Consider the following 24620-nt stretch of genomic DNA (forward strand, 5'->3'; position numbering starts at 1 on the left):
TGTGTGTGTGTTCTATTGGTGCTGGTGTATATGGGCACCTTCAGACACTACTCCCCTTATACCTTGGGATTGCTGGACTGCTATTTGGGTCCTGGGGCTTGACAAATCGGCAGGGACCTGGAAATTCTGAAACAGGTTAAGGAAAACACAATGATGAAGAGGCCAAGAAAGAAACCTCTGGTGCTTCTGATTCCCCATGTCTACAGGACCTGTTCTAAAACTTATTTTTCAAGTGTTGAGTGTTCACCATGGGCCACGGACAGTGTTAGTGCTAAGGAAGATACAGATGTGAATAAAACACTCTCCTTGGCCCTGAAGGGTTTACAATCCAGGGGAAGGGATCAGAGATATCCCCAAAGATATCACTACAAACCATACTGCAAAAGAGGCACAAAGGACTGAGTCTTAGAAGCCCAGGAGTACACGGACAGTTGCAAAGGCCAGGAAAGGCTTCATGAACAAATGGTATTTAAAGGATATATAACATTTTCACAGGAGGAGATGGGGTTGGGGTGAGGTGGGAGCCCCAGAGGAAGAATCTGGATGATTACAACCATGGGTGCAGAAAAGGGGATGTTCTCAGAGCAAGTGAGTCCTTTAGGGTGGAAGGTAAGAGATTAGCAGAACGTGGGCCTGGAAAGGTGCACTGGGCCTGGAAATGCCAAGCAGAGAACTTGCTATTGAATTCTGTAGGCCGCGGACAAGCCACTGGAGGATTCTGCACTGGGCTACAAACCAAGATTCCTCTACTGAGGACAGAGCTAGAACTACATCACAAGTTCTGAAAGAAGCATCCCAGAAGCTTCAGCAAAGTCTCAGACCTTCCTAATGGGGGTTCTGCCTGACCTTCTGTTCAATTTCCCAAGACTAGGCTGTCAGCTTCTCAAGGATGAGAACCAGGCTTTCTTTGGCTTTTCCATGGGCTGGGTCCAGCTCAGTGTCTGGCACTTGGTAGACATTCATTGAAGGATGGAAGGAAGGAAGAAAATTCTCCCATTCTCTATCATCGGCTGAGGATGTCTGCCTTTAAGTTCACATAGCATGACCTAACTTCGGTTCATATTGTCCCTCTCTTCTCCCACCCATATTTTGCTCACCTTAATCCTCCCTCACTGGCACTACCAGCCCACACTATCTTCCTGAACCCTGCTTCTTTCAGCGATCACAGCGTCTGTGCTGCATAAGTTAAGTCCCCCGTATCCCTTGTAGCTGCTTCCTGTGCTCCAGTCATGTAAACTCTTTGAGGGCAGCATCCCCTTCTTAAAGGACTGCATCCCCCACAGTACCTAGAATATACTGACGGTCAATTGGTTGGGAAACAAGGCACATTCCAGGAAGAGAGGGCAGAAAAGAACATGGTGGAGGGTCAGGACTGTGTCGGTGCTGCGTACACATTGGCAGAGAGCCTGGATCATGTGGCCCAGTGAAAAGAAAAGTGGGGGGCCGAAATTTTGCTGTCTGAAAGCAGGAAGGTCCTGAATCCTGGGCTCGCCATCTATAAAGACAGAAGAGGAGAGAGTGTGTCTCTCCTGCAGCCTATGGGGTGGATGGAAGGATCTGACGGATGTGAAATTAAGCCCTGGAATGGCTTGCCCAGAGAAACCATGAACCCACCTCTCTCAATGTCCTTAGTGCCAGAAGGGATCGCCAGGAAGCTGAAGCTGTAGGCTGTGCTGGCCTTCCCCTGAGCAGTGACAGTTTGACAGTCAACCCTCACTACCCTTGATAGAGTTCCAGGCAAGAAAGGAGGAGAGTCCTCCTTCAAGTAAAGGATCTTAGAGGAACTGTGGCTTTGCGCTGTTGGTTTATGATCTTCTGATGTTGTGAACAAGCTTCAGGGAGATTATCTGATGGCAGTCAGACCAGTGTTCCTATGCAGAGAAATTAGGTAGACTCTCAACTATCCAGCTCATTTCCTTAAGAATTATGTATGCCATGGTCAGAAAATGACCCCCAAGCCCTTTCCACTACATCCAGTAAAAAGCTGATACAACTCCTCCTGTATTTGACAGTGGACTCCTTGCAGGGACTGTTTTCTGCAGAGGGGCAGCCTCCCTAACTAGACTGTCTGGGACTGGTGTCAAGCCCAGTTATTTCTGTAGGCTCTTCTGATGGTAAGTGCTCAGTAAATACACACGTGCACAATAACTCATATATTATACAATAAGGCAAAAGTACTTTCCCCACACATTTCCTAATTTGGACCTCACAACAACCTTGTTGAAATAGGGACTATGATTAACTCCCATTTTGCAGATAAGGAAACCGATACTCTGAGCGGTTCGGTGGCACACTCAATATCACACTACCCACGAGGAGGCGTTCTACCCACTACATCCTACTGCTTAAATGAATTACGTAGCCTGAACAAAGTGTTAGCTCGGTCTTTCCCCCTCTCACACATCTTATCCCACAAAGCAACGTGCATTATATTTCAGACATACACTAAGTCCAAGCTTAGCATATGGTGAATAAATGAATAATTATACAGCAGATGATCTGTATGCAGTCAGTGGAAAGGAAGCAACTTAAAGGGAAGGAGAATTTTCATGCAAACCATTTACAGGGAGTCTGCTGGGTGTCGGGCATTGGAGACAGGGACACGCTGCCCTGCCCTCGTGGGGCTTACAGTCCACTGCAAGAGACAGACATTAAACAACTAAGAGTACAGTAAACTAAGTACAGTTTTGCGAAATGCTACTAACTGTAGCAGGGAGTTTGCTCTGGTCCCAAGGAAGAGCGACTTGTGCGCGCTGTAGGAAGGCTGGCCTCTTTTGGGCAAGAAGGATACACTTTGATAGGCAGAAGCATCAGTCGAGGCAAATTAAATGGGCAGAAGGAGTAGGGAAATCGCTTCTCACAAGTAGAATTGGACCTACAGGACCCCAACTCTCCAGTCCCGCTACCTGGCCTCCTACCTGCTTCCGAAAATTAGGAAAGGAAAAGCGAAAGCAAGAGAGAAGTTCGAGGTCAGTTTCTGCAAGCGGGGCGGGCGGCAGGGAGGAGGAGGAGGAGAGACGGGAGGCGGCGCCGAGGGAGTTAAACGGGGCTGGCCCAGGACGGGAAGGGTTAAGCGGGGCCGTCCGGAGCGAGCCTGGTAGGCCCGCCCACCGGAGGGCGGGGGCGGGGCCTCGCAGAGTGAGCCCTGGGATTGGTCGCAGGGAAGGCGTTACGCTAGGACGGTACCAACGGCCGGGCGCCGCGGAGGCGGGGGGGGGGGGTGGGTGTGGGACCGCCGGCTCTGCGCGGGGAGAGTGGCCAGGGAATGGCCGGGCCGGGGGTGGGCGGGAGCCGCAGTGGCGGCGGCGGCTGGGGGCGGTGAGCGCAGCGTGGGGCTGCCCCTCCCCGGAGGCGGCGGGGGCGGCCGGGCCGCACCGCACCGCACCGTGCGGGAGGCCATGGAGCGAGCCTAGGGCCCGGCAGGTGAGCGGCGTGGGGGCGGGGAGGGCGCGCGACCCCCGCCCCCGGCACGGCGCGGCGGGCGGGAAAGTGCGGGCCGGCCCGAGGGCGGGGCGCGGTGCGTGGCGCGCGCCGGGCGGGGTCCGCTTGGGGGCGGGGCGCCTCCCGAGGGGCCGGGCGCGCCGGTGCCCCAAGCGGTCCCCGAGCGGCCGCTGGCGGGTCCCGGATCGGGCCCGGCTGTTGCCTCGGAGACCGGCCCGGGCCGCGCGCCCCGTCTTGCTGGCCCCCAGGCGGGCTCTTGCGGGCGGGCGCGGCTGGGCGCCTCCTCGGCCCGCTTGAGGCGCGGCCTTACCTGGGGCCGCTCGGGGTCCTTCTAGTGAGCGCCCCTCGCGCCCAGGCGCCGTCCCCGGAGGCGACCGGCCCCAGTGCCGCCCTCGCGTCCCGCCGAGCGCCGGTTGTAGCGGCCCGGGGAGGATCGCGCGCCGGCGGGCCCACCTCGTGGCCGAGAAGCGCAAGTGACCACCAGGCCCGAGGCGGGAGGCGGAGTAACTGTGCCCGAGGTCCGCGGTCTCTCGGGGTCGTGCACCCGGCACTCGCAGTCGGGCACAACTTAAGGAAATGATACGGTAGTCCAAAGTGGGTTGCGCTTGAGATTTCATTTCCGGGTGTGATGGCCCCGCGATTAAAAGCGAGCCGAAACGTTGCCATTAACGATGAATGTGAGTAGTTGTCAAGCTGCGCCCTTGATTGTGGGATCTGATTAGAGTTTCCTTCTCATCAGGTTTCTGTTGTCCGCAGGTCTTCTGGTAGGAAGACAAGGGGTGGAAGGATGTTGGAGGGAAAGTGGAGAGGACAGGGCATGATTGGTCGTTATGGAATTTTAGTCCTTTAAATGGCTATATCATCGCTTGGATGGGTGAGGAGTTTATAATTTGGGAAAATTAGAGATGCTTGATACTGTGACTTGTGGTTAGCTAGAGCCAGGTATCAGTGTCTTCCCCACCCAGCCAGTTTCCCATCTCACCTTGAAAAGAAGGAATAGGAATGTGGGATCTTCTAGCTTTTAAATTGTAGGACTTTATACATTTGTATTCTGGTGATTAAGATTGATGTTTGCTAACTATTCCTGTCCTCCTGGTGTTATAAATTAATACATAAATTTCATTGGGGTTGATTTTAAAAATTGAGGTAGAGACCTCAGTGTGCCTATTCCTTGAGTTTATCCAGAACCTTTGAGTAAAGCCTTAGAGCACTTCCACATACATTATTGATCATCAAGACATGGCTTTGGGAAACTGAGGTACAGGTGTTAAAGATGCTAAATCATTCCCCTGGACTCAGAGCCAAGCTCAGGTAGATTTAAAATTAACGTTCTGTGTGAAGTTAATAACTTTTCTGAAGTTTATGAAGTCATTGGACTTTGCAGTGGAATCAGTCAATAGGAAGGGCTTCCCCATTTGAAAGTGCTTACCAAAGGTGAATAAAAAGGCACAAGCAAGTAATTGGGATTCTCAGCCTCACTCACAAGAAAGTGCGGCGATAGAATGGATGTGGCAAAGATGAGCAAATCTTGGAGCTCACAGCTTCTCTTCAGTGTGGCTGGTGAAAATGTGGCATTGATTTGTTCTGCTGTTTCTCTGAAGCCAGTAGGCAACTAGCTACGATTTGGTTAAAGAGTGAAAACTTGAAAACACATGCCCTGCTCTTCTTTCTGGGTACTTTGAATCAGGGAACAAACGAACAAATCACTGTTTGTACCGTCTAATCCTTTACGTTCTAGAATTATTTTATGTTGAGTTGATAACTCTTTGACTTTCAGTCTGTTCTCTTCATTTCCATTTGTAGACTCCAGCTCTCTCATGTAGTCTGAAAGCTTCTGCTTTCTGTCTTTGAATTGTGAATTTCTAAATGAAATTTGTTTGTTTACTTACAGGGCAGACTTCAGCTTCCTACACTTTGTGTGACCATCATTTCCGTGGTGTGAGCCCTGAAGCCAGATACTTCAGGTCTTGAATTGATAACTTTTTAAAAATAGCATCCACAGTGGTTGTTTCAATTGGTGCGGTCTCATCATAGAGGCAGAGGCTGCTCCCTCTATCCTGCGGCCACAGTTGCAAACAATAAAAAGGAGACAGTCTTCTGAAGCCAATGTCAGGTCACCCTGGGACTAAGTGCCATGTGGTTTTGTAGACTGAGGTAGGAAGTGGCCTTAACAACGAGGCACTACAGTATATTGTAACAGTGATGATAATTGGCATACTTTTTTCTCTGCACCTAAAGTGCAGAGTGCATAGTAGGTGTGCAGGAAGTGTTTGGTGGTTGAACGAGTGAATGGAATACAGTATGAAGGAAGGGGAAATACTCTAGTACATAAATTGGTTAGTTCCTCTTTTTGTTAAGGAAAAAAAGGACAAGAAAACGTGTTGCAGATTACTGTTGAAAGTTGCTGGTGAGCTGGGTATATGTGTATTGCTTAAATGGTAGAGTTGAAGGCCTACCAATATTAATAATCTGATTAAATTTCATACAAAGGCAGATATGATCCAGAGCTTTCCATTTACTATAACATTTTTAAGAGTTAAAACTATGTGCTGTTGTAACTGAGCCTCTTTGAACTGAAAACAGTCTTTTTTTTTTTTTTTTTTAAGATTTTATTTATTTAATTGACAGAGGAGCAGGAACACAAGCAGGGGGAGTGGGAGAGGGAGAAGCAGGCCTCCCGCTGAGCAGGGAGCCCAATGTGGGGCTCGATCCCAGGACCCTGGGATCATGACCTGAGCCGAAGGCAGACACTTAACAACTGAGCCACCCAGGCGCCCCGGACGGAGAACAATCTTGAAAATAGAAACATTTAGGGCGCCTGGGTGGCTCAGTTGGTTGGGCGACTGCCTTCGGCTCAGGTCATGATCCTGGAGTCCCTGGATCGAGTCCCGCATCGGGCTCCCTGCTCAGCGGGGAGTCTGCTTCTCCCTCTGACCCTCCCCCCTCTCATGTACTCGCTCTCTCTCATTCTCTCTCTCTCAAATAAATAAATAAAATCTTTAAAAAAAAAAAAAGAAAAAAAAAGAAAATAGAAACATTTAATAAAATGTATTATATAATAGAATAAAATAGCTAAATATTCCTTAAAAAAAAAAAAAAGATGGGTACCTGTAAAGGGTATACCATACTGGACCAGCCTTGCAATTTGATCTGTGACCATATGGTATTCTAGCAGTCTGGGGGCAGCCCATGGTGCCCTGGTCAGGCTCAGCTTCACCGACTTGGCTCCTGGAGCCTTTCCGGCTAGACTAATTGAGCAGTTGGATTGGTAGTCAATATTTTTGCCTTAAGAAAAGAACTGGAGCTCTTGGTAATGGCCACGCCATTATCATTGACCCTGATTGTCTGTCTTCTCATCCCTTACATGGTGGGATGGGAAAGGAGAGCTGTCCCTCCCCGAAGTGCTTCTCCAGCAGCTCCTTATTCCAAACCTGTATATCTCTCCCTCTTTTCCGTACTTGAGCTGCCTCTGTGACCCCCGAGGACTAATGAATTCACTAACACAGATCTAGGGTCCAGGAGACCTTACTTTGCAACTGAAACCAGCTTCTGACCAACTTAAAATGTCACCATGACTGCTAGAGCCAAACCGGAGAGAATATAATGCAGAGATCTCACTTGTGATTTTGTCTTGCCTATTCAAAAGCAAAAGAGGAAAGAAAGGCCTAGCTCCAGGCTTGATGAGTCGTGGGGGTGCATCTGTCATCCCAGGAGGAGATAAGAAATGGAGCGTGATGCAAAAAGAGAGAGCTTTGGTGTGTGTTTGGAGGTTTGTACTTTCTGACACGGTAACAGCCTTACGGAGGGGAGGGTGTTACTTTGGGCACGTGATAAAAGGAGGGCAAGGAATACGGAATTATGCGTGTGTAACAGACCTCGTACAGAGCCAGCCCATCATACCGTGCTCTCCAATGCTTCCCGCCCTACGTATATGGCACCGCTTCGTCTTCTGTTTTTAGGGAATAAGGTGTTAGGTGTGCAAATTCTTGTTTTGGCTAGACTTATCGTGGAAAAAAAATTCACAATATATTACGTACTTTGTTTGCTTTTTAAACAGTACGGTTTCACCTTTCTTTTAGTGACTTGAGGTGGTGCTGCTAGTATCCATTACTGACCGTAATCAAGCAAGGCTTTGAAGCCCCCGAGATATGCAGGTTGTGTGCCCCCTCTGCATTTTGAATTCTTGAATCTGCTTTTAATAGTCAGTCTCTGCTTTCAGAGGTGGGAAAGCTGGGCTTTTGCTGTTGTTAGTGTCCCCGCTGCCCTCTTTTAAATGGGCAGCTTCTGATCTTCGGTGGAGTAGCCGCCCAGCTAACTGTGCTTCCTGCTTGCCTGTGAGACAGCTAAGCGGGCTTCGCGAGGGTCTGCTGCTCTTCCCCGGCAGGGGATGAGCTTTGTGACCACGGCTTTGGCTAGCCCAAGACCTTTTTCTCGTTGATTCCTCGTTTCTTATTCTTGGTTCAGGTAGCGACCTTGCACTCTGTCTGGGTACGTTGATGTTCCTGTGGGTCTCTTGTAGAAAAGAGAAAACGATACGGAAGTCCTGTCAGTTCTCATTTCAGAAAGCGTGGCCAGGAACACTTGAAGATCTGGTTCCAGCCCCATCTCGTGTCATTCTTGGGCAATGTCTTGGACCATCTCCAGTCTTCTTCTTAGCATTTGCAGATCGTCTTTACTCCCGGTCCCAACCAACGGCAGGAACAAGGTTGGCAGTAGTCGTTGCCTTGAGGGGTGGGAGCAGGCTGTACGGAGGTGGCGATTTGTCTGGTATTTCTGCATTTTTATACTGTACTCTACTGTACTGTATATCTGAATCCATTCCAGGACTTAGTTTCTCTTTGTCTGTAAAAGAGGCCATCTTTAGACCGAGGAGCTGAAGAAATTTTTCTACCCCTAAAGCTTTCTCTCCCTTGCGCTTCACTCCTTTTATTCGGTAGGCGTTTATCGAGTACCTCTCCTGCACCCCGCACTCTGCCAGCTTCTGTGGAGGCACAAAGAGAGTAAAATATATCCCCTGTCCCCAAGGAACTCACAGAATAGTAGAGGAGACAGGCATGCCCAAAAATGTGTGTGTGTGTGTGTGTGTGTTTATATTCATATTTTAACAAAGGGATCATGCCTGGAGCCACTCAGCCTCAATTCAGCCCAGACCTGCATAGGGGTTCTGCTGTTGCTGTTTCTAGAGTGATCTGTGGCCCGTCAGCTTGACACACCTGGAATGTAACGTTAATAATGTGAGTTGTTATTGTTGCATAAAGCTAATACACCTTTCCATAGACTGTAGAGAACTGAAAAGTAAAGACAGAAAACAGGAAAATCTGGAGGAAAATGTTGTATTCTTTGAAATTCCATATTTCTGCACTATATGGGAATTACATTCTATCCTATAGTTTTCAATGGTGGTTATATAGTGACAACTGAGCAGTGAAATACCTAGAACATGGGAAGGTTCATTGTACCTGGCCTATTTGAAACAAAATGCAAATTCTTGGGCATTTCCACAGAGTTTCTAGATCAGTGAACATGGCTTATGTTGGTTTTTTAGAACAGACCTCACTAGCAGTATGAGCTAAAGATTTTTTCTTTTCATTTTTCAAAGAATAGGGTTAGAGAGTTGCCCTAAATCAAGGTTTAAATGGGACAGGTTGCACGAATTGAATTTTTTCAGAGGAAGCAAACACTCTTAATTGCATGTTTTGTTTTTGCTCTTACGCCCAGGAAGAAAGGCTACCTTAATGCCTCATTAATGCCTAGTGATCATTTTAGTTGGCTTCTTTCATGAAAAATTGTTAGAGGATTTCACATAGGGCATTGTGAGTTTACAGATATGAATAAATGTTTAAGTGGAAGTGAAAACAGTGAGGAAAATGTAACACTCAGAGTAATTTGGACTGTGTGGGAGTTCAGTTTTCTATACCTGTAGCTTTAAGTTATTCTTAAGACTTACCTTAACTTTAGGACAGGGGCGCCTGGGGGGCTCAGTCAGTTAAGCATCCGACTCTTGGTTTCAGCTCAGGTTATGATCTCAGGGTCATGGGCTCTTGGTTTCTGCTCAGGTCATGATTTCACTGTCCTGGGAGCGAGCCCTGTGGAGGCTCTATGATCAGCAGGGAGTCGGCTTGAAGATTCTCCCTCTGCCCCTCCCCCGCTCTGTCATGCACATGCTCTCTCTCTAAATAAATAAATCTTTAAAAAAGATCTTTAGGACATGCAAAGCTGTCATCTTTAAAACAGAGAGCTTATTTTCCAAACTGAAGAAGATTGTGAAACCATTTTATTTCAGCCTTTTTCGTGGAATAGAAGAACCCTAATGCTTTTATTAATCATTGACTGTGGTAGAATTGAACTTTGTAGACAAGAGAAAGAGGTTGGTCCAATTAGTGCCATAGCCTCCCAGTGTTCTACTTCACATGGTACCCATTTTGAAGATACCTACTTGCCTGCAGTCTTAGCTACTCTTCCAATTGAGGAAAGGATTTGGTTCAGGAAAAGAAGACCACTGAAAGTCTCTGTAATGTGACTTGGGAATTCAGCCCCTCACTCTGCACCCCAGAAGACAGCATGACTAGGGAGGGTTATTTTCTTTGTCATTCTTTCTCCTTTCAGGTCGTCCTCTTTGGGTTTTTGATCTGGTAATAATGACGAACAAGTGATCCCTGCGGGTTGTCCAGGCTCTAGTTGTAGCACAGTATATGTGGTAACGTCATTTATGTTTAGCAACTCTGTGAGTTAGCTAATAGTGTTCTTTTTTTTTTTAAATTTAATTTTATTGTATTATGTTAGTGGTAATAGTCTTCTTATTTTACTTTTCATATGAAAGAACTGAGGCCCACAGAGGTTAGGCATTAAATTACTTTCCCGGGGCGCCTGGGTGGCTCAGTTGGTTGAGCGACTGCCTTCAGCTCGGGTCATGATCCCAGGGTCCTGGGATCGAGCCCCGCATCGGGCTCCTTGCTTGGCAGGAAGCCTGCTTCTCCCTCTCCCACTCCCCCTGCTTGTGTTCCCTCTCTCGTTCTCTCTCTCTCTCTCTCTCTGTCAATTAAATAAATAAATAAAATCTTTTTAAAAAATAAATAAATAAATAAATTACTTTCCCAAGTGCCATAGTAGGTGGTAAAGCAGGCGTTCTGAACCCAGAGCACCCCCTCTTAACCCTTCTGCCTCGGAAGAGTTTATATTTAGAATAAGCAGGTGAATTAAGAACCTCTTTTTTTTTTTTTAATTTTAATTCCAGTGTAGTTAATGTAGTGTTATATTAGTTTCGGGTATACAGCGTAGTGATTCAACAATTCTATACATTGCTCAGTGCTCATCTTGATAAGTGTACTTTTAATCCCCTTTACCTGTTTCACCCATCACCCACCCCTCTCCCCTCTGGTAACCACCAGTTTTCTATAGTTAAGAGTCTGGGGGGTTTTTTTTTGGTCTGTCTCTTCCCCCCCACCACTTTGTTCATTTGTTTCTTAAATTCCACATGAGTAAAATCATAATGGTATTTGTCTTTAAGAAGTATTTCTTAAGCAGAGAATTAGCAGAGAAAGGAAAACTATATGTAGATACTGATTAATATTATTTGGTATTTTTCTTTTAGTTGAAGACCTATTTGAAGATGAAAAAGAATATGCTCTTGTGGTAAGCAGTGGGTGGCAGTGCAGGAATGGGCTGGTTTTCTGGGGATACTCAGGATTTATTCAGGTACTAAACACTTGATGCCCTTTGGTATTGGTGCTTTGACTTCCTGTATAGAAAGAAGCATACAGTGCTAAATGGAAAGATTTCTAGATGCTCTGATTTTACTTAGAATTGCCAGTAACCATCAGGAGAAACTGCATTTATTTCTAGGGGACAGTTAATAATAACATAGCACAATGCTCTGATGTCACTACCAATTAGAAAACAAAAGGGAGGGGCGCCTGGGTGGCTCAGTTGATAAGCGTCTGCCTTCGGCTCAGGTCATCATCCCAGGGTCCTGGGATCGAGCCCCGCATTGGGCTCCCTGCTCCGCAGGAAGCCTGCTTCTCCCTCTCCCAGTCCCCTGCTTGTGTTCCCGCTCTCGCTATCTCTCTCTCTGTCAAATAAATAAATAAAATCTTTAAAAAAGAAAAACAACCAAAAAAAAAAAACCCCAAAAGGGCATTATATCAGATTCAGCCCAGGGCGAAAGTATATCTGTTTCTAATTTTTTTTTTTTTTTTTTTTAACTGAAAGGTTGTGATTTTTGCTATTATTTATGCTTTGGCTGAAGTATGAATGTAGGTTTTATAAACTGGGCATGTGTATTTGTGTGAGGGTGCCAGGTTAGCCTTGATTATTCTAAAGTATGTAAGTGATTTTTAGTAAATGATCCAGGTGAGAGTATATTTTTCCCTTGTGCTACCTTAAAGAGACCTTAATTATGTATCTTCTTAAGCATCTACAACGAAGACAAAATAAGTAGAAATGGTGTGTAACTTTCATGTTGAGTTTATTGCTCTGTAGAAGGCATTAATAATCATTTACAAATATGACCTAACAATTTATTAATCCAATGTTTGTTTATATTTAATGGTTACTATAATGCTTTCCTTCTTCCTGAGAGAATTGTTTTCAGTCACATGATTTATTTCCCTGTGTCTTCTCCTTCAATATTTTTAATGTCTCCAAAATAGTTGATAAGGACAGACTAGACCTGAGAATGTCGGATTTTACAAGCTACCCCAAAATTTAGTGGCTTAAAATAGTGATTTGTTATTTCTTACGATCATGCAGGTCACCTGGGCTCAGCCTGTTGGTTCTTCTGTCCACATGGTTTATAGACTGGGATCACATGTATGACCCCATTCAACTGGGACTTCAAGTGGAACTGGGATGGCTTCACTTCTGTGTCTGGCACCTCAGCTGGGGCTGGTCAGACCTCTCTCTCCATATAGGTTCCTCATCATTCAGTAGTCTAGCCCAAGCTGCTTTACGTAGTGGCTGGGTCCCAGCTGGAAGCTGCCAGGTCTTTTAAGGACTAGGCCCAGATCTGGCACGCAGTTGCTTCCACTGCATTCTCTTGGCCAAAGCAAGTTACAGAGCCAGCCCAGGTTCCGGGGGAGGAAAAATAGATTCTACTTTTTTCTTTTTTCCTTAAGATTTTATTTATTTATTCATTCATTTGAGAGAGAGAGAGAGTGAGCACACGAGCGGGGAGAGGGGCTGAGGGAGAGGGAGAAGCAGACTCTCCACTGAGCAGGGAGCCTGATTTGGGACTCAGTCCCAGGACCGCAGGATCATGACCTGAGCCGAAGGCAGACCCTTATCAACTGACATCCTCACACTATTTCTCCTCAGGTCATGGAGAAGAAATCCCAACCTTTGCACAGAGTAACTGAAAGTGAAAGCTTCAGGACTAACCCTTCCTTGTGCTTTCACCAATAGTGTGAGGATGTCAGTTGATCAGAGGGAGATTCAAGGGGGTACTGCTGCCAACGAGACCCAGCAGCTCACTGGTGGCTTGTGGGGAGTCTCTAGTAAGGTAGTGAGTAAGGGGCCAGGTGTTCTCATGTTCCTCAGCAGCCACAGACGTTGTATCTTGTCACACAGTGACTTAGACCTGTGCACTGACGTGTTTCTGGAAATGTTCCACCAGCACTGAATGGAGGACTTCATACTAAGACCTCACTTTTGTTCTGTGGAATCTGTGTCTCTTCTCCCCAGGCAACTTAATAGTCGTAAGTTTGTCCTCATAAAACAACTGTCAAGTGTGTAGGATGGTGTGTGTGTGTGTGAGAGAGAGTGTGAAGAATGAGCCTCCATAGCAAGCCTTATTGAGTTGATGGAGCTGCGGGTGAAACCAGGGTTCAGGAGGAAAATTCCTCATAAAGGTCTACTTTCCAGAACTCCAATTTGAGAGCTTATGCCAGCTTTTAGTGCGAAAACTACCATTTGCATTGCCTTTTTTTGTGCTTAAGATTTTTTGACTTATGTTATTGCCTTGAGTCTATTTGTTCTTTGAGGTGGGCTCTGTTCCACATAACAGAACCATTAAAATAAATGACAGTAATATAAACCAGACAGTGTTACACTGTTGGAAGCATTTATGGGAGAAGGTGAAGGCACGAAATAGAGCAGACAGAGTCCTCTGGGAATACAAGTGAAATTTTCATGAATAAGTTGGAATATACTCAGTGATCCTACTTTAATTTCCTCAGTATCTGTAATGGGGTATCTTCTTAGAAACCCAGTTTGCAGAGTGCATAGCACGTATGCTGTTGTTTCCAACAAGACAAGAAGATGACCCCATGGGTATCCTGGAAACCCCATCCTGGGTATCCTCCCTTCTCAGGCAAATAGGAGTGAAGGGGATCATTGTGAAGAGTAAGAAGTATACCATCACTAGAGGATGGTATGATTCCGTATCATGCATCTTATACATTTTTCTGGAGTTGGAGAGACTTTTCTTCGGTAGAAATTACACTATAATCACTACATTGTCGATTTCCTAAATATCTTTGTGCTTGCCCTGTGGGCTGAAGGAATAGCAGCTTTCCAGCTAAAAGAAAACCTCTTTCTGAACTGTCAGTGTTTCTTCAGAAAAATAAACTATAAGGGCACCTGGGTGGCTCAGTCGGTTAAGCGTCTGCCTTTCTTTTTCTTTTTTTTTTTTTTAAAGATTTTATTTATTTATTTGACAGAGCGAGATACAGCGGGAGAGAGAGCACAAGCAGGGGGAGCAGGAGAGGGAGAAGGAGACTCCCCGCTGAGCAGGGAGCCTGATGCGGGGCTCGATCCCAGGACCCTGGGATCATGACCTGAGCTGAAGGCAGACGCTTAACACCTGAGCCACCCAGGCGCCCTAAGCATCTGCCTTTCACCTCAGGTCATGAACTCAGGGTTCTGATTGAGCCCCACATTGTCTCTGCATCAGGCTCCTTGCTCAGCAGGGAGCCTGCTTCTCCTCCCTCTGCCATTCCCCCTACTTGTGCTCTCTGGCTCTCATTCTATCAAATAAAAATGTTAAAAAAAGAAAGAACGAAACTATACTCTGAACTAAACCGAGTAGTTAGAGCGTCGGTAGAGAAATAGATTGCCAAACAAAAGAAGAAAGCTGATAAAGGAGTCCAGCTTGAAGGTGGCACACACTCATGTGATCCTGCATATCGAAGGAAGGAAACACCAGAGTCCCAAGATGTTTGTAGTGGTTGTCAGTTCAGGTGAATAAAGCATCTCCCCTTACTATGCTAGGTACTATAGGGATCGTGAAGACAGTTGAGATCACCAAGGAGCCAAGTTTCTGAGAGGGCAATTGAGAAGTACGTACAAGAAGATACTGGACAAGGCAGAATGTAGTTAAGTGCTGGTCTAAAGGAGAAAGGTTACTGTAGGGTGTGGAGAGGGACCAGAAATGGCTTTGGAGATGGCCCTCGAAAAATAGATTAGGCTTTAAACAGGAGAAGATGGGAAAAAAGGGTAGGAGCAAGAATTTTGAGGAAGTCCCAGGGTGAGGAATGACAAGGGCAGAGGTCAGCCCCACACCTGGCGGGGAGGGCAGAGCATGGTCGTGGTCCGTTTGGGTTGAAGCTGAGAAGAGGGATGCCTGGCGAAGCAGACTGGCTGAAGCCATTTAGGGTAGGGCTTTCCTGCCTTGCTAAGGAATCTGTAGAAAGCAGAAGTGCCGTATGATCAGAACAGTGAGTGTGGTGCCTCATCTGGTCCGCATTGGAGAACCTGGAGGCCCAGAAGGCAGTTCTTTCAGTGATTCAGTAGAAGGGGCTGAGCACTAAATTAAGGTGGGGGCTGTGGGAATGAAGGGCAGTTGTAGAGAACCATGCCAAATTGCTGTCTTCCTTGTTCTACCAGGATGTGGTGACTAATCGCAAATGAAACCTCCTTTAGCCTCTTGCAACCTGTGCTCACTCCTAACCTGCAGAGGTAAATAGTGAAATAATCTAACAGCTGAACTCTTCAGTTCACATCATATAAACTCCTATCCTAGTTGAGTGGATGCATTGTTCGCAGCCCTGAATTGAGGAAGGGACCTGTTCAAAAGGTAGCGAGGTTTCGGAACTTAAAAGCACACAAAGACTACGGAATCAGTTTGTTATGTCTGAATTTTGGAGTTGCTGGAACTTCCTATTGCATTAGTAATTTAAAAAACAAAACAAAACAAAAAAAACCTCAATCTCCCTAGTGTTTATGGTGAGTGTTTAGATATGAAATGTTTCTATAGCCTGAGGGAGGAATTTATGCTAAATGAAATGAGCAGCATCATTAGAAGTTTAGGGGTTAACCAGACTTCAGTCCTGAAGAATGCGTTCTAGGAGGAGGAAGGCTGCCCACCCTGCTTACCCCTCTGCACCAGAAGTATCCCAGGCCTGTCGCTCGCTGCAGCCGGAGGGGCTGAGAAAGGGACCACTGGCACAGTGAGATTTCCACGTTAACCTTCTGTCACCGTGGCCGCAACGTGTCCTGTGGAACGGATCGTTGGAGGAGCTGTGTGGTTGAGGTCGTGCTGGGACGAGCAGAAACCTCTGAAATCCGCTCTCCTCGCACTGCTCGTACCTGTAATCCCACAGAACCCTTGTGCTGAGTTTCACACCAAACTCGCTACCCTCACAATTGCATTCTGGATGCACTTGAATTACCGTTGCTTCAGCTAGAAGTGTTATGTACTTCCCAGGAGATGAGGATGACACAAAACAGGTGGCTGGCGACCGTTAGAGTTTGACTTCGACTCTCACCTTCCACCTCTTCCTGCAAACGAACGGGGTCTCCAGTTGGGGTGCGAGTCTGCCGTGTCGTTTGTACCGGCATTATGTCTTTGATTAATGGTTTGAGTTGTTAATGGAATTGGAGTCAAGCCGCTCCCTGTTACCTTCCTGTCCCCTTTGTCTCAGCCCAGGGCTGTGCCGTGCGTACGCATACAGCACGGAGGCTCCTGCGCGGAGCGGAAAGCCACCTGTCAGCATGCAAGTGAGACTGAACTGTGTGTGCTTGACACCCTTGCAGAAATCTAGTGTTTGGAGTCTCTGAGCTTGAGACCTGACCGGAGTGTCAGGTCTGCTTGACATCTGTGGCATCAGTCCCTTTGTCCTGTGCCCGACCAGTCCAGACTCCATAGTGTTGCTATAGCACCAGGTTTCTTTCGTTTTCTGGTCGTGTTCTACTAATAGCTAGATGGGATAGGGATATGTTTTTCCTTTGCTTAATTTATCCAGATTTGATTACTCCTAATTTACAGGGATTTTAATTTTGAAAAATAATTAGTGGAGGACTGATGAAGTAGAGCTACACATCTGGGTGTTGTATTTAAATATGTGAGCAACAGACAGGACACTTCCAGGGTGGCTGGGGATTTGGATTCAGAGGAGTGACTGCTCTCCTCTGGATCCTCTGTGGCGTTTTTAGGAGTTCCTGACTTACAACATGTCATAAAACATACATTTAGAGAAGATAAGAACTGGAAAGTTTCCTAATACTGGTGGTTTGTTCAAAAGTCATTTATGGATTTTGAAAGGTAAAAATGAAAGTGAAGGAGTTAGGCATCTCTTCATGTTGCTTTTGTTGTGCTTTTTCTCATTGTGTTGGTGTTCTGGAATTTGTAGCCAGTCCAATGGATCCTAGCTGACTCTGCACCCTATTAAAACAGGAGAATTTGCTTTAAAAATTCTATTGTACCTGGTTCTTACCTATGAAGTCCTTCCCCACACTAGTTCGTTTTAAACTATTGGGTCTTCTCAAGCATGGGATTAGCAAGGATAAAACAATGTGTAATATGTTGGAGGCTTGTGAAAGATTCCGGGGTGGAAGGGACAGAATCTCTGACTGAATTTTGCTTTGTACTTGGGCTTGCAGGAATTGTGGGAGGCGCTCCAGTGAAGAAATGGACCAGTCTGCATAATCATGGACTCTCCTTGCTGACCATCACCACCTGCTCTCCTTGATAAGTGAGAGAGTGGGTCAGGGGAGAAGGAAAAGAGGTCAACATGAAGCTAAAGCAGCGAGTCGTGCTGTTAGCAATTCTTCTTGTCATCTTTATCTTCACCAAAGTTTTCCTGATTGACAACCTAGACACATCAGCTGCAAACCGAGAGGACCAGAGGGCTTTTCACAGAATGATGGCTGGCTTGCGGGTGGAGCTGGTGCCCAAGCTGGACCACACCTTGCAGTCTCCCTGGGAGATTGCAGCCCAGTGGGTGGTTCCCCGGGAAGTGTACCCAGAAGAGACACCAGAGCTGGGGGCAATCATGCATGCCATGGCCACCAAGAAAATCATTAAAGCTGATGTGGGTTATAAAGGGACACAACTGAAAGCCTTACTCATACTTGAAGGAGGACAGAAAGTTGTCTTCAAACCTAAACGGTAAGTCTTCATGTTGGAAGTTCTGTGTGCTAGTTGGTTGATTCACATAGCTTGCAATTTATATAAGACTTCATCTCCTTCTCTTGGTGTTCTCTTCAATAAAATGAGAAGAGTAGACCACAAGATCTCTGAAGTATTTTCTAGCTCTTAATGTTCTGTGATTCTTCGAGTAGGGGCAATTTATGGGAACGTGTTTTGGTTCTGTATAAGACTTGAACGTTTTACACTTAAAGCTCTCCTTGATTTCTGAATTTACCAAATGTGTGCTTTGTGCCAGATGTGAGCGATACAAAATGAACTGGTTAGGAACTAAGTGACTTGTCACCAAAAGTGTGCAGTTGGAGGCTGGATAACTAACCACATGTCAGGGATGCGGTAGAGCCGGAGTTAGCCAGAGCTGGAGTGGGTTTGGGCAGGTGACTAAAGTCCCCTTGAGGTACTGAAGCTATGATTCTTTCACATGGGTTTTGTTTCAATTAATAAACTTTATTTTTTGGAGCAGTTTTAGGTTTACAGAAAAATCAAGAGGAAAGTGTAGAGAGCTCCCCCACCTACCCCCAGTGTCCCCATTATTGACATCTATTAGTGTACCACATTTGTTACAGTTGATGAGCCAGTATTAATTTATTAACTAAAGTTCATTGTTTGCAGTAAGGTTCACGCTCTGTGTGGTACATTCTGTGGATTTTGATAAACATATAATGACAAGTATCTACCGTTACAGTATCCTACAGAACAGCTTCCCTGCCCTAAAAATCCCCTATGTTCCACTTACTCATCCTTCTGTTCCTCCCCGCCCCCAAACCCCTGGCAACAACTGATCTTTTTACAGTCTCCATAGTTTGGCCTTCTGCAGAGTGCTATATAATTGGAATCATACCTTTGTAGCCTTTTCGGATTGGCTTCTCTCACTTAGCAATGTGCATTTAAGTTTCCTCCACGTCCTTTTGTGGATTGATACTCATTTCTTTTTATTACTGAACAATATTGCATTGTTTGGATGTACCACATTTTGTTTATCCATTTACCTACTGAAGAACATCTTGGTTGCTTCCACATTTTGGCAAATATGAATAAAGCTACTGTAAACATTCATGTGCACGTTTTTTGTAGATGGAAGTTTTCAGCTCATTTGGTTAAATACCAAGGAGCATGATTGCTGGATCATATGCTAAGAGTATGTTTAATTTTGTAAGAAACTGCCAAACTGTCTTCCAAAGTAGCTGTACTCTTTTGCATTCCCACCAGCAATGAAATGAGAGTTCCTGTTACTCCACTTCCTCACTAACATTTTGTGTTGTCAGTGTTTTGGATTTTAGCCATTCTGATATGTGTGTAGTGATGCCTTATTGTTGTTCTACCTGTTTTAAGGAGAGAACTGAGCATTTTAGCTCCCTCAGTCCAAAATCTGAGAAAGTGAGCTGAGTTGTATGTTGTTAGACAGTGATCCCTTGGGGACTTCTCAAAGGCTCTACAGAGATAATTTGTGTGGCAATTTTTAAATAGTTTTCTGTGAGTATATGAATTTGAAATAGGTTAACATGATGGTGATTCATATTCTTTTGCCAGGAATTAGTTACCAGTGAATTTTCTCAAAGTTGGTAATGTCTGAAATTTTCTGTGTACTAAACGTTTTTTTCATTCCTTAATAGAGCTTTTGAGTCTCTTGCTGGGGTGGGATAAGAAATATGGGGTAAAGGTGTACAAAATTCAACTGTGACAAAAGTAGTTAGCTTAGCCGTCTTCACAACCCTACCATCAGTAGGTAATAGGCAGCCGGAGAGCAAATCTATTGGGATCCCAGAAAGGGAGGAAGTCTGCATTTGCCTGGAACTGGGAAGTGTGATGTATGGAAGACATGGAAATTAGGAAAGTTAAAAATACAGTATGCTTTTGGAGAATAGAAAAGTCTGATTGGCAGGTGATGTGGAAAAAGTGTTACGTGGGCCTTGTGATATATTTTCCATTGGACGCACACCGTTCACCAGGCACCACACTAAATACTTTTGTCTCTGTCCATGCTTTCAGCCTCCATCACAACTGTGGGCAGTTACACCTCTTATTTCTAGAGTAAGAAACTGAGGCTGAGGGAGAGTAACTAACTTGACAGGGTCATCCCGCCGTAAGTGGCATTGGGATCTGAGTCTGAGCGGCTGGTGTTCTGCCACACACGTGTAGTTCTCTTCAGTTTGTTTGCCTTCCTGTAAGTGTGATGACATGCAGCACCCATCATCAAAAATCACTAGCTTAGTTTTGAAATGTAGTCCTTGACGTCTTGGTTGGTGGCCTGGGCGAGCAGCAGTGTGAGCAGAAAGAAGGCAAACTAAAAACAAAAATGAAATTCACGTACAGAGATGAGCTGTGGGCATTTCATGTTTAAAGAAGAGGATGTCCCCTGCACAAGCACCGTCTGTACGGGGGCCACTGGGGGTAAGGTGGGCCAGCAGGAGGCGTTAGAAGGCTGGTACTCTGGGTAGTGCGCTCTGTCCGTGCTAGTCCAGGCGCTTGGCAGGGAGGCCCAGGGTGTTCAGACCGGGTAGAAGTGGAGGGAGGGGAGGCCCGGCTGGTGACCAGGGGAGGTGGCAGCAGAGAACCGCACAAACTAACCTGGTCACTGTCGCTTCATCTCCCGTTTCTTTCCACCACTGCAGCCGTCCCCTTACCTCCCTCTACCACACCCTGCTTTTGTCTTTTGCTGAGGGCCCCTTTCATTCCCCCTCCAAATGCCCATGTGAGCACTGTGTTCCCAGCTTTAAAACGTCCGGGGACCGCCCGTTGCTCACCGGACAAAACCCAGCCTCCACAGCGTCATGGTCCACCCCTGGCAGTCCAGTCCTCCCCTCTACACCCTGCTCTCGATTCCTGCCCCACTGGTCCCCGCACCCCCCCAGCCCACATCACTCCCAGCCCCAGGGAACTGTCCTCCCCCCACCCACCAGCTGCAGGGGCCCTGTGGTGGGGGGGTCGCGCCCTCGGTCACGGCCCACGCCGACCTGCGCTGGTTACACCCGGCACTGTCGCAGGCTGCGGACGGTGGGTACACGTCTCGGTGCTTGTAGAAATTGACTCTGGCCCCGAGACGCCCAGCAAATTGCTATTCTGACCCTGGGAGCCTCCGAGGCTATTTAGTCCTAGTGTAAGTGCAAATTAATGTCCTTGGTCAGACGCCGATGTCCTTCAGCAGAAGGGTAGGAGTGATTTATTGGCAGTTAGTGTATGAATTTTGCTGCTCTGCCAGTGACAAGATGGATCACTCTCTGCTGAGAGGAGGCCCCGTGCCCCTGCTGCTGCGGCGGCGCGGGCACCCTTCTTTACGAGCCACTTGTGGTTCCTGCGCTTCCGGAGCCCGGATGGCCGTGTCCTCCTGTCAGAGACAGGAGACGCGCGTGGTGGGTGGAATTTATGGGAAGACAGTGATGCTTTTATTTGCACGTTTTGCCTCACATTAGAAAAGTGATTTTTTTTTTTTCCTCAGTGTAGCTGTCAGCCTTCTGGAAGTAGATGGGCTTTCACAGGCAAAGCCTGCAGTCACGGTGGGAAGGCAACAAGATGGCAGGGTAGGCCTCAGAGTGGGGAGACGTGAGTGAGTGATCCTAGCGTGTGCGGGAAGGGACCTTGGGGATGGGCCGGCCGGGCCGGCTGCTCCTTTGACGGGTGAGACGCAGAGTTGGGACGCGCCACGGTTCACACAGCCCACGGGGAGCCAGGGAGTCAGACCTCCTGACTCTGCCGCAGCTCTTTCATTCTTATTCCTTCCCTCTTCTTTCCCTCCCTTCCCCTCCAGGCCACCCCCAACGTCCCTGGATTCCCCTAGGGTTTAACATTCCACCCCGAGCCACCTTTCAAGGTTTTGGAAAGGTCTCGAACGTTTCACTGGAAGGAGTGGACCGCACAGCGCACACATGTCCCTGTGGCTCCGCTGGAGTCCCGACAGAGAAAGTGTTCAGGACTGTCCCCCAGCTCTGCGGACAGCCTGCAGCTGTGGTGGAGAGAGACGTGCTCGAATAATGTCCGCTTTTGCTGCAGTTCTGTTTAAAAATGGAGGCTTTATTGGGGAGGCAGCCAGTGGAATCCTAGGTAGCCTGACCAATGCTTTGACACTAGGAATGAGCAAGCGACGCTTGAGGATACTGACCATGCTAAGAAGAAACTGGCCTCCAACCGGGGGGTGACGCACGGCTGTCTTCTGACAGAAGTGTTCCGTCACTTTGCCTTGAAAAGGTGTTTTGTGGGCATGGTTCGTTTCACTTTAGACGCCAAGGTCATTTACACTGAAGCTCACAGCCTTTGACGGCACCGTCTCCCACTCCCCCTATCCAGGTGTCCCCAGCGGAGCAGCTCCTCTTCCCTCCAGCTTCCGTTCATTTCTATTTTACACTTGCCTGTAAAGCCTAATAGGTCTTTTGATTCGGGGAAATGCAGGCGAACAGTAGAGGTCATAAGCGGATTTAGTGTCTCTTTCTTCCCGATTAACCATTAAATGGTATGTCTTTATGATTGGTAGAAAGAAATATGCCAGCTTTTATTATCTTTTGTTTATGTCATGCATGTGATGGAAAAATCATCAGAGTGGAGTTTGAGATGAAAGAGATCTTAGAAATTGCCCCCTAGTCCAGCCCCTAGTATGTTATAGATGTAGAATCTAAGACCCAGAGAAGAGAACAGTTTAGCTCAAGGTTACCCAGACAGGTAATGACAGAACCATACACCTGGCTGTCACGCCAGTCCAATATTCCTGCCGCTACATCATCATAAATGTAAACACAGAAAAAGAGGATGGTTATTCAAACAGCTTTTTTCAAATGCACCTTTGCTTACTCATTAAACGAACACTGAGGCATATCAAGACCGTTTATTTCCAAGAAATTTAAACTTCTCTTATAAGCCTTGCCATAGCCATTCTGGTAACACAAACATTTTAATTGTATGTTTCCCTTCATTTCTTCAGTTCAGTCTAATAAAAATGTTAGCAAACATTTATTAAGCACCAACTATAGGTAGAGACACAGAGATAGTCCTTGCCCTCTTTGAGTTTTACTTAAACTCCATGGAAAGAGGGGTAGAAATAGCATCTCGCATGTTTTATTCATAGAGTGACTGCTGCAGCAGATAGAGAAATCTAGTTTCCCTTCTCCACTTCATCTTCACCCCCTCTACCAGTGATTCGTCCGAATCCACACCTCTGCTCAGGTTTGACAGGGAAGGTGTCCGTAGGGCGGAGTCAGGCTTGCTAACATTCTGTTCTGCTGTCTTGTGCGGTGCCGATGTAATTCACGTCTACATCTGTGCTTCCCATTCACTCTGCAGGTATAACCGAGACTATGTGGTAGAAGGGGAGCCCTATGCTGGTTATGATAGACACAATGCAGAGGTAGCAGCCTTTCACTTGGACAGGTATGTGTCATCACGGAGGGTTACGTTTGCTTTGTTTCCTTTTTTAAAAACCTCTTGGAGAGGACTTGTGGACTCCTAAAGGGAGCAACACTCATAACTTCGACTTGGTACCTACTTGAGATAGCTGATGGACGGATTCCACTAAATTTGCACGAGTCCTTCGCAATCTGGGTGGTTCTCGGAATACCAGAGTAGATATCTTCCCTTTATACTATTTAAGGTCATTTCATTCTGGTATGCCACCATGAGTGAAGATATTCTTGGTAAATACAATGGCAGGATGAAAACCAGAGTTGGAACTTAAGTCCCTAAATTGAATTGATCATTAATTGGGCCTGAGAGTACTGTTTTTTTGGTTTGTTTGTTTTGCTTTATTTTTGTTTTAAGTAAGTAATACTTATCCCCATATGCTAGAAGCATACAGCATGACATATATAATGAATTTTATTGGCCTTCATACAAAATATGCTTGGCTTCAGTAACCAGAATAATTCCAAAAGAAAAATGGATATACATTCGAAATGTGTAAGCTAACTAGGAAGATTAATATTTTTTTCACCACGGGGCTGGGCTAGCCGGGAGCCTGGTAACAGGAATGTCTGGTAGCTCACTTCCCAGTCTGAGCAACATCTCCATCAGGGCATATTGACAGACTTTAAAAGAAATATTCATGATATTTGTTAAATGAATATATAAAGAAAACCAGAAGAAAATAAAGGTGAATTTTTGTCTTTTTCTGGATTAGGAAGGATTTTCTAGGCATAAAAGCAATAATTGAAAAATTGCAAAGGAAAAGCTATTCAGTAGACTCAGCTAAATACAATTAACTTCTATATCAGGAACCATCAAATGAAATTTGAAAGCAAACTAGGAGAAAATACTTGAATCTAATGTAATCCAAGCATTAACAACTTTAATATATAAATGTTTATACAAATCTATATATATGCTAAAACTTTAATAGAAAATGATCTAAGGACACAATTGAGTGAATAGAAATTATCAGTTGCTGATAAATATGGTGGGCGGGGGGTGGGGGTGGTGGTTCATCCTCACCAGTAACAAGAACAAATCCAGTTGAAACAATGGGATACTATTTTCTTCTGCTGAAAATGGCAGGATTTAAAAAAAAAAAAAAAAAGTATTTTATTGGCAGGAATGCATTGAGATTCCGATGCAGCTTGTGGCATTGTTAATCAGTTCAATCTTTTGAAGAACTCTGGCATTATGTATTGGAAACCTGAATGCTCCTACCCTTTGGATGAGTAACTACCTTTTTACTCAAATATCTAAGATATTTCTACGAAGGTATTTCTAGGAAGTACCCTGGAGAAGTAATGAAATCCAAAGTTACATATATCCAGGATCTTAGCCGTAGAGTTTTCAGTAGTAGAAAACTAGTAGCAGTCTAAATATCGAGTGATAATGGAAAAGGTTAAATAAATGTTTGTTCACAATACCA

General features: G+C 45.9%; 1 protein-coding gene across 14 annotated transcripts in view; it reads left to right on the plus strand.

Annotated features, from left to right (window-relative positions):
- Nucleotides 1-3161: 3161 nt before the first annotated feature.
- FAM20B (FAM20B glycosaminoglycan xylosylkinase) overlaps nucleotides 3162-24620 on the plus strand; it is a 42450-nt gene continuing 20991 nt past the window's right edge. The window contains exons 1-6 of one of the 14 annotated variants that reach the window (XM_036120936.2): nucleotides 3580-4118; nucleotides 5333-5405; nucleotides 11033-11073; nucleotides 15262-15333; nucleotides 17257-17764; nucleotides 23072-23158. In XM_036120936.2, the coding sequence (XP_035976829.2) occupies nucleotides 17388-17764; nucleotides 23072-23158 (464 nt within the window). In that variant the 5' untranslated portion in view covers nucleotides 3580-4118; nucleotides 5333-5405; nucleotides 11033-11073; nucleotides 15262-15333; nucleotides 17257-17387. Of the gene's footprint in view, nucleotides 3183-3290; nucleotides 3424-3579; nucleotides 4119-5332; nucleotides 5406-7087; nucleotides 8147-8580; nucleotides 8676-11032; nucleotides 11074-13037; nucleotides 13134-15261; nucleotides 15334-17256; nucleotides 17765-23071; nucleotides 23159-24620 lie in introns of those variants that run through there. The other 13 variants (XM_036120938.2, XM_036120939.2, XM_078078030.1 and 10 more) reach the window with 13 other exon arrangements.

The sequence above is a fragment of the Halichoerus grypus genome, chromosome 7 (assembly GCF_964656455.1).
Source record: "Halichoerus grypus chromosome 7, mHalGry1.hap1.1, whole genome shotgun sequence".
NCBI classification, from domain to species: domain Eukaryota; kingdom Metazoa; phylum Chordata; class Mammalia; order Carnivora; family Phocidae; genus Halichoerus; species Halichoerus grypus.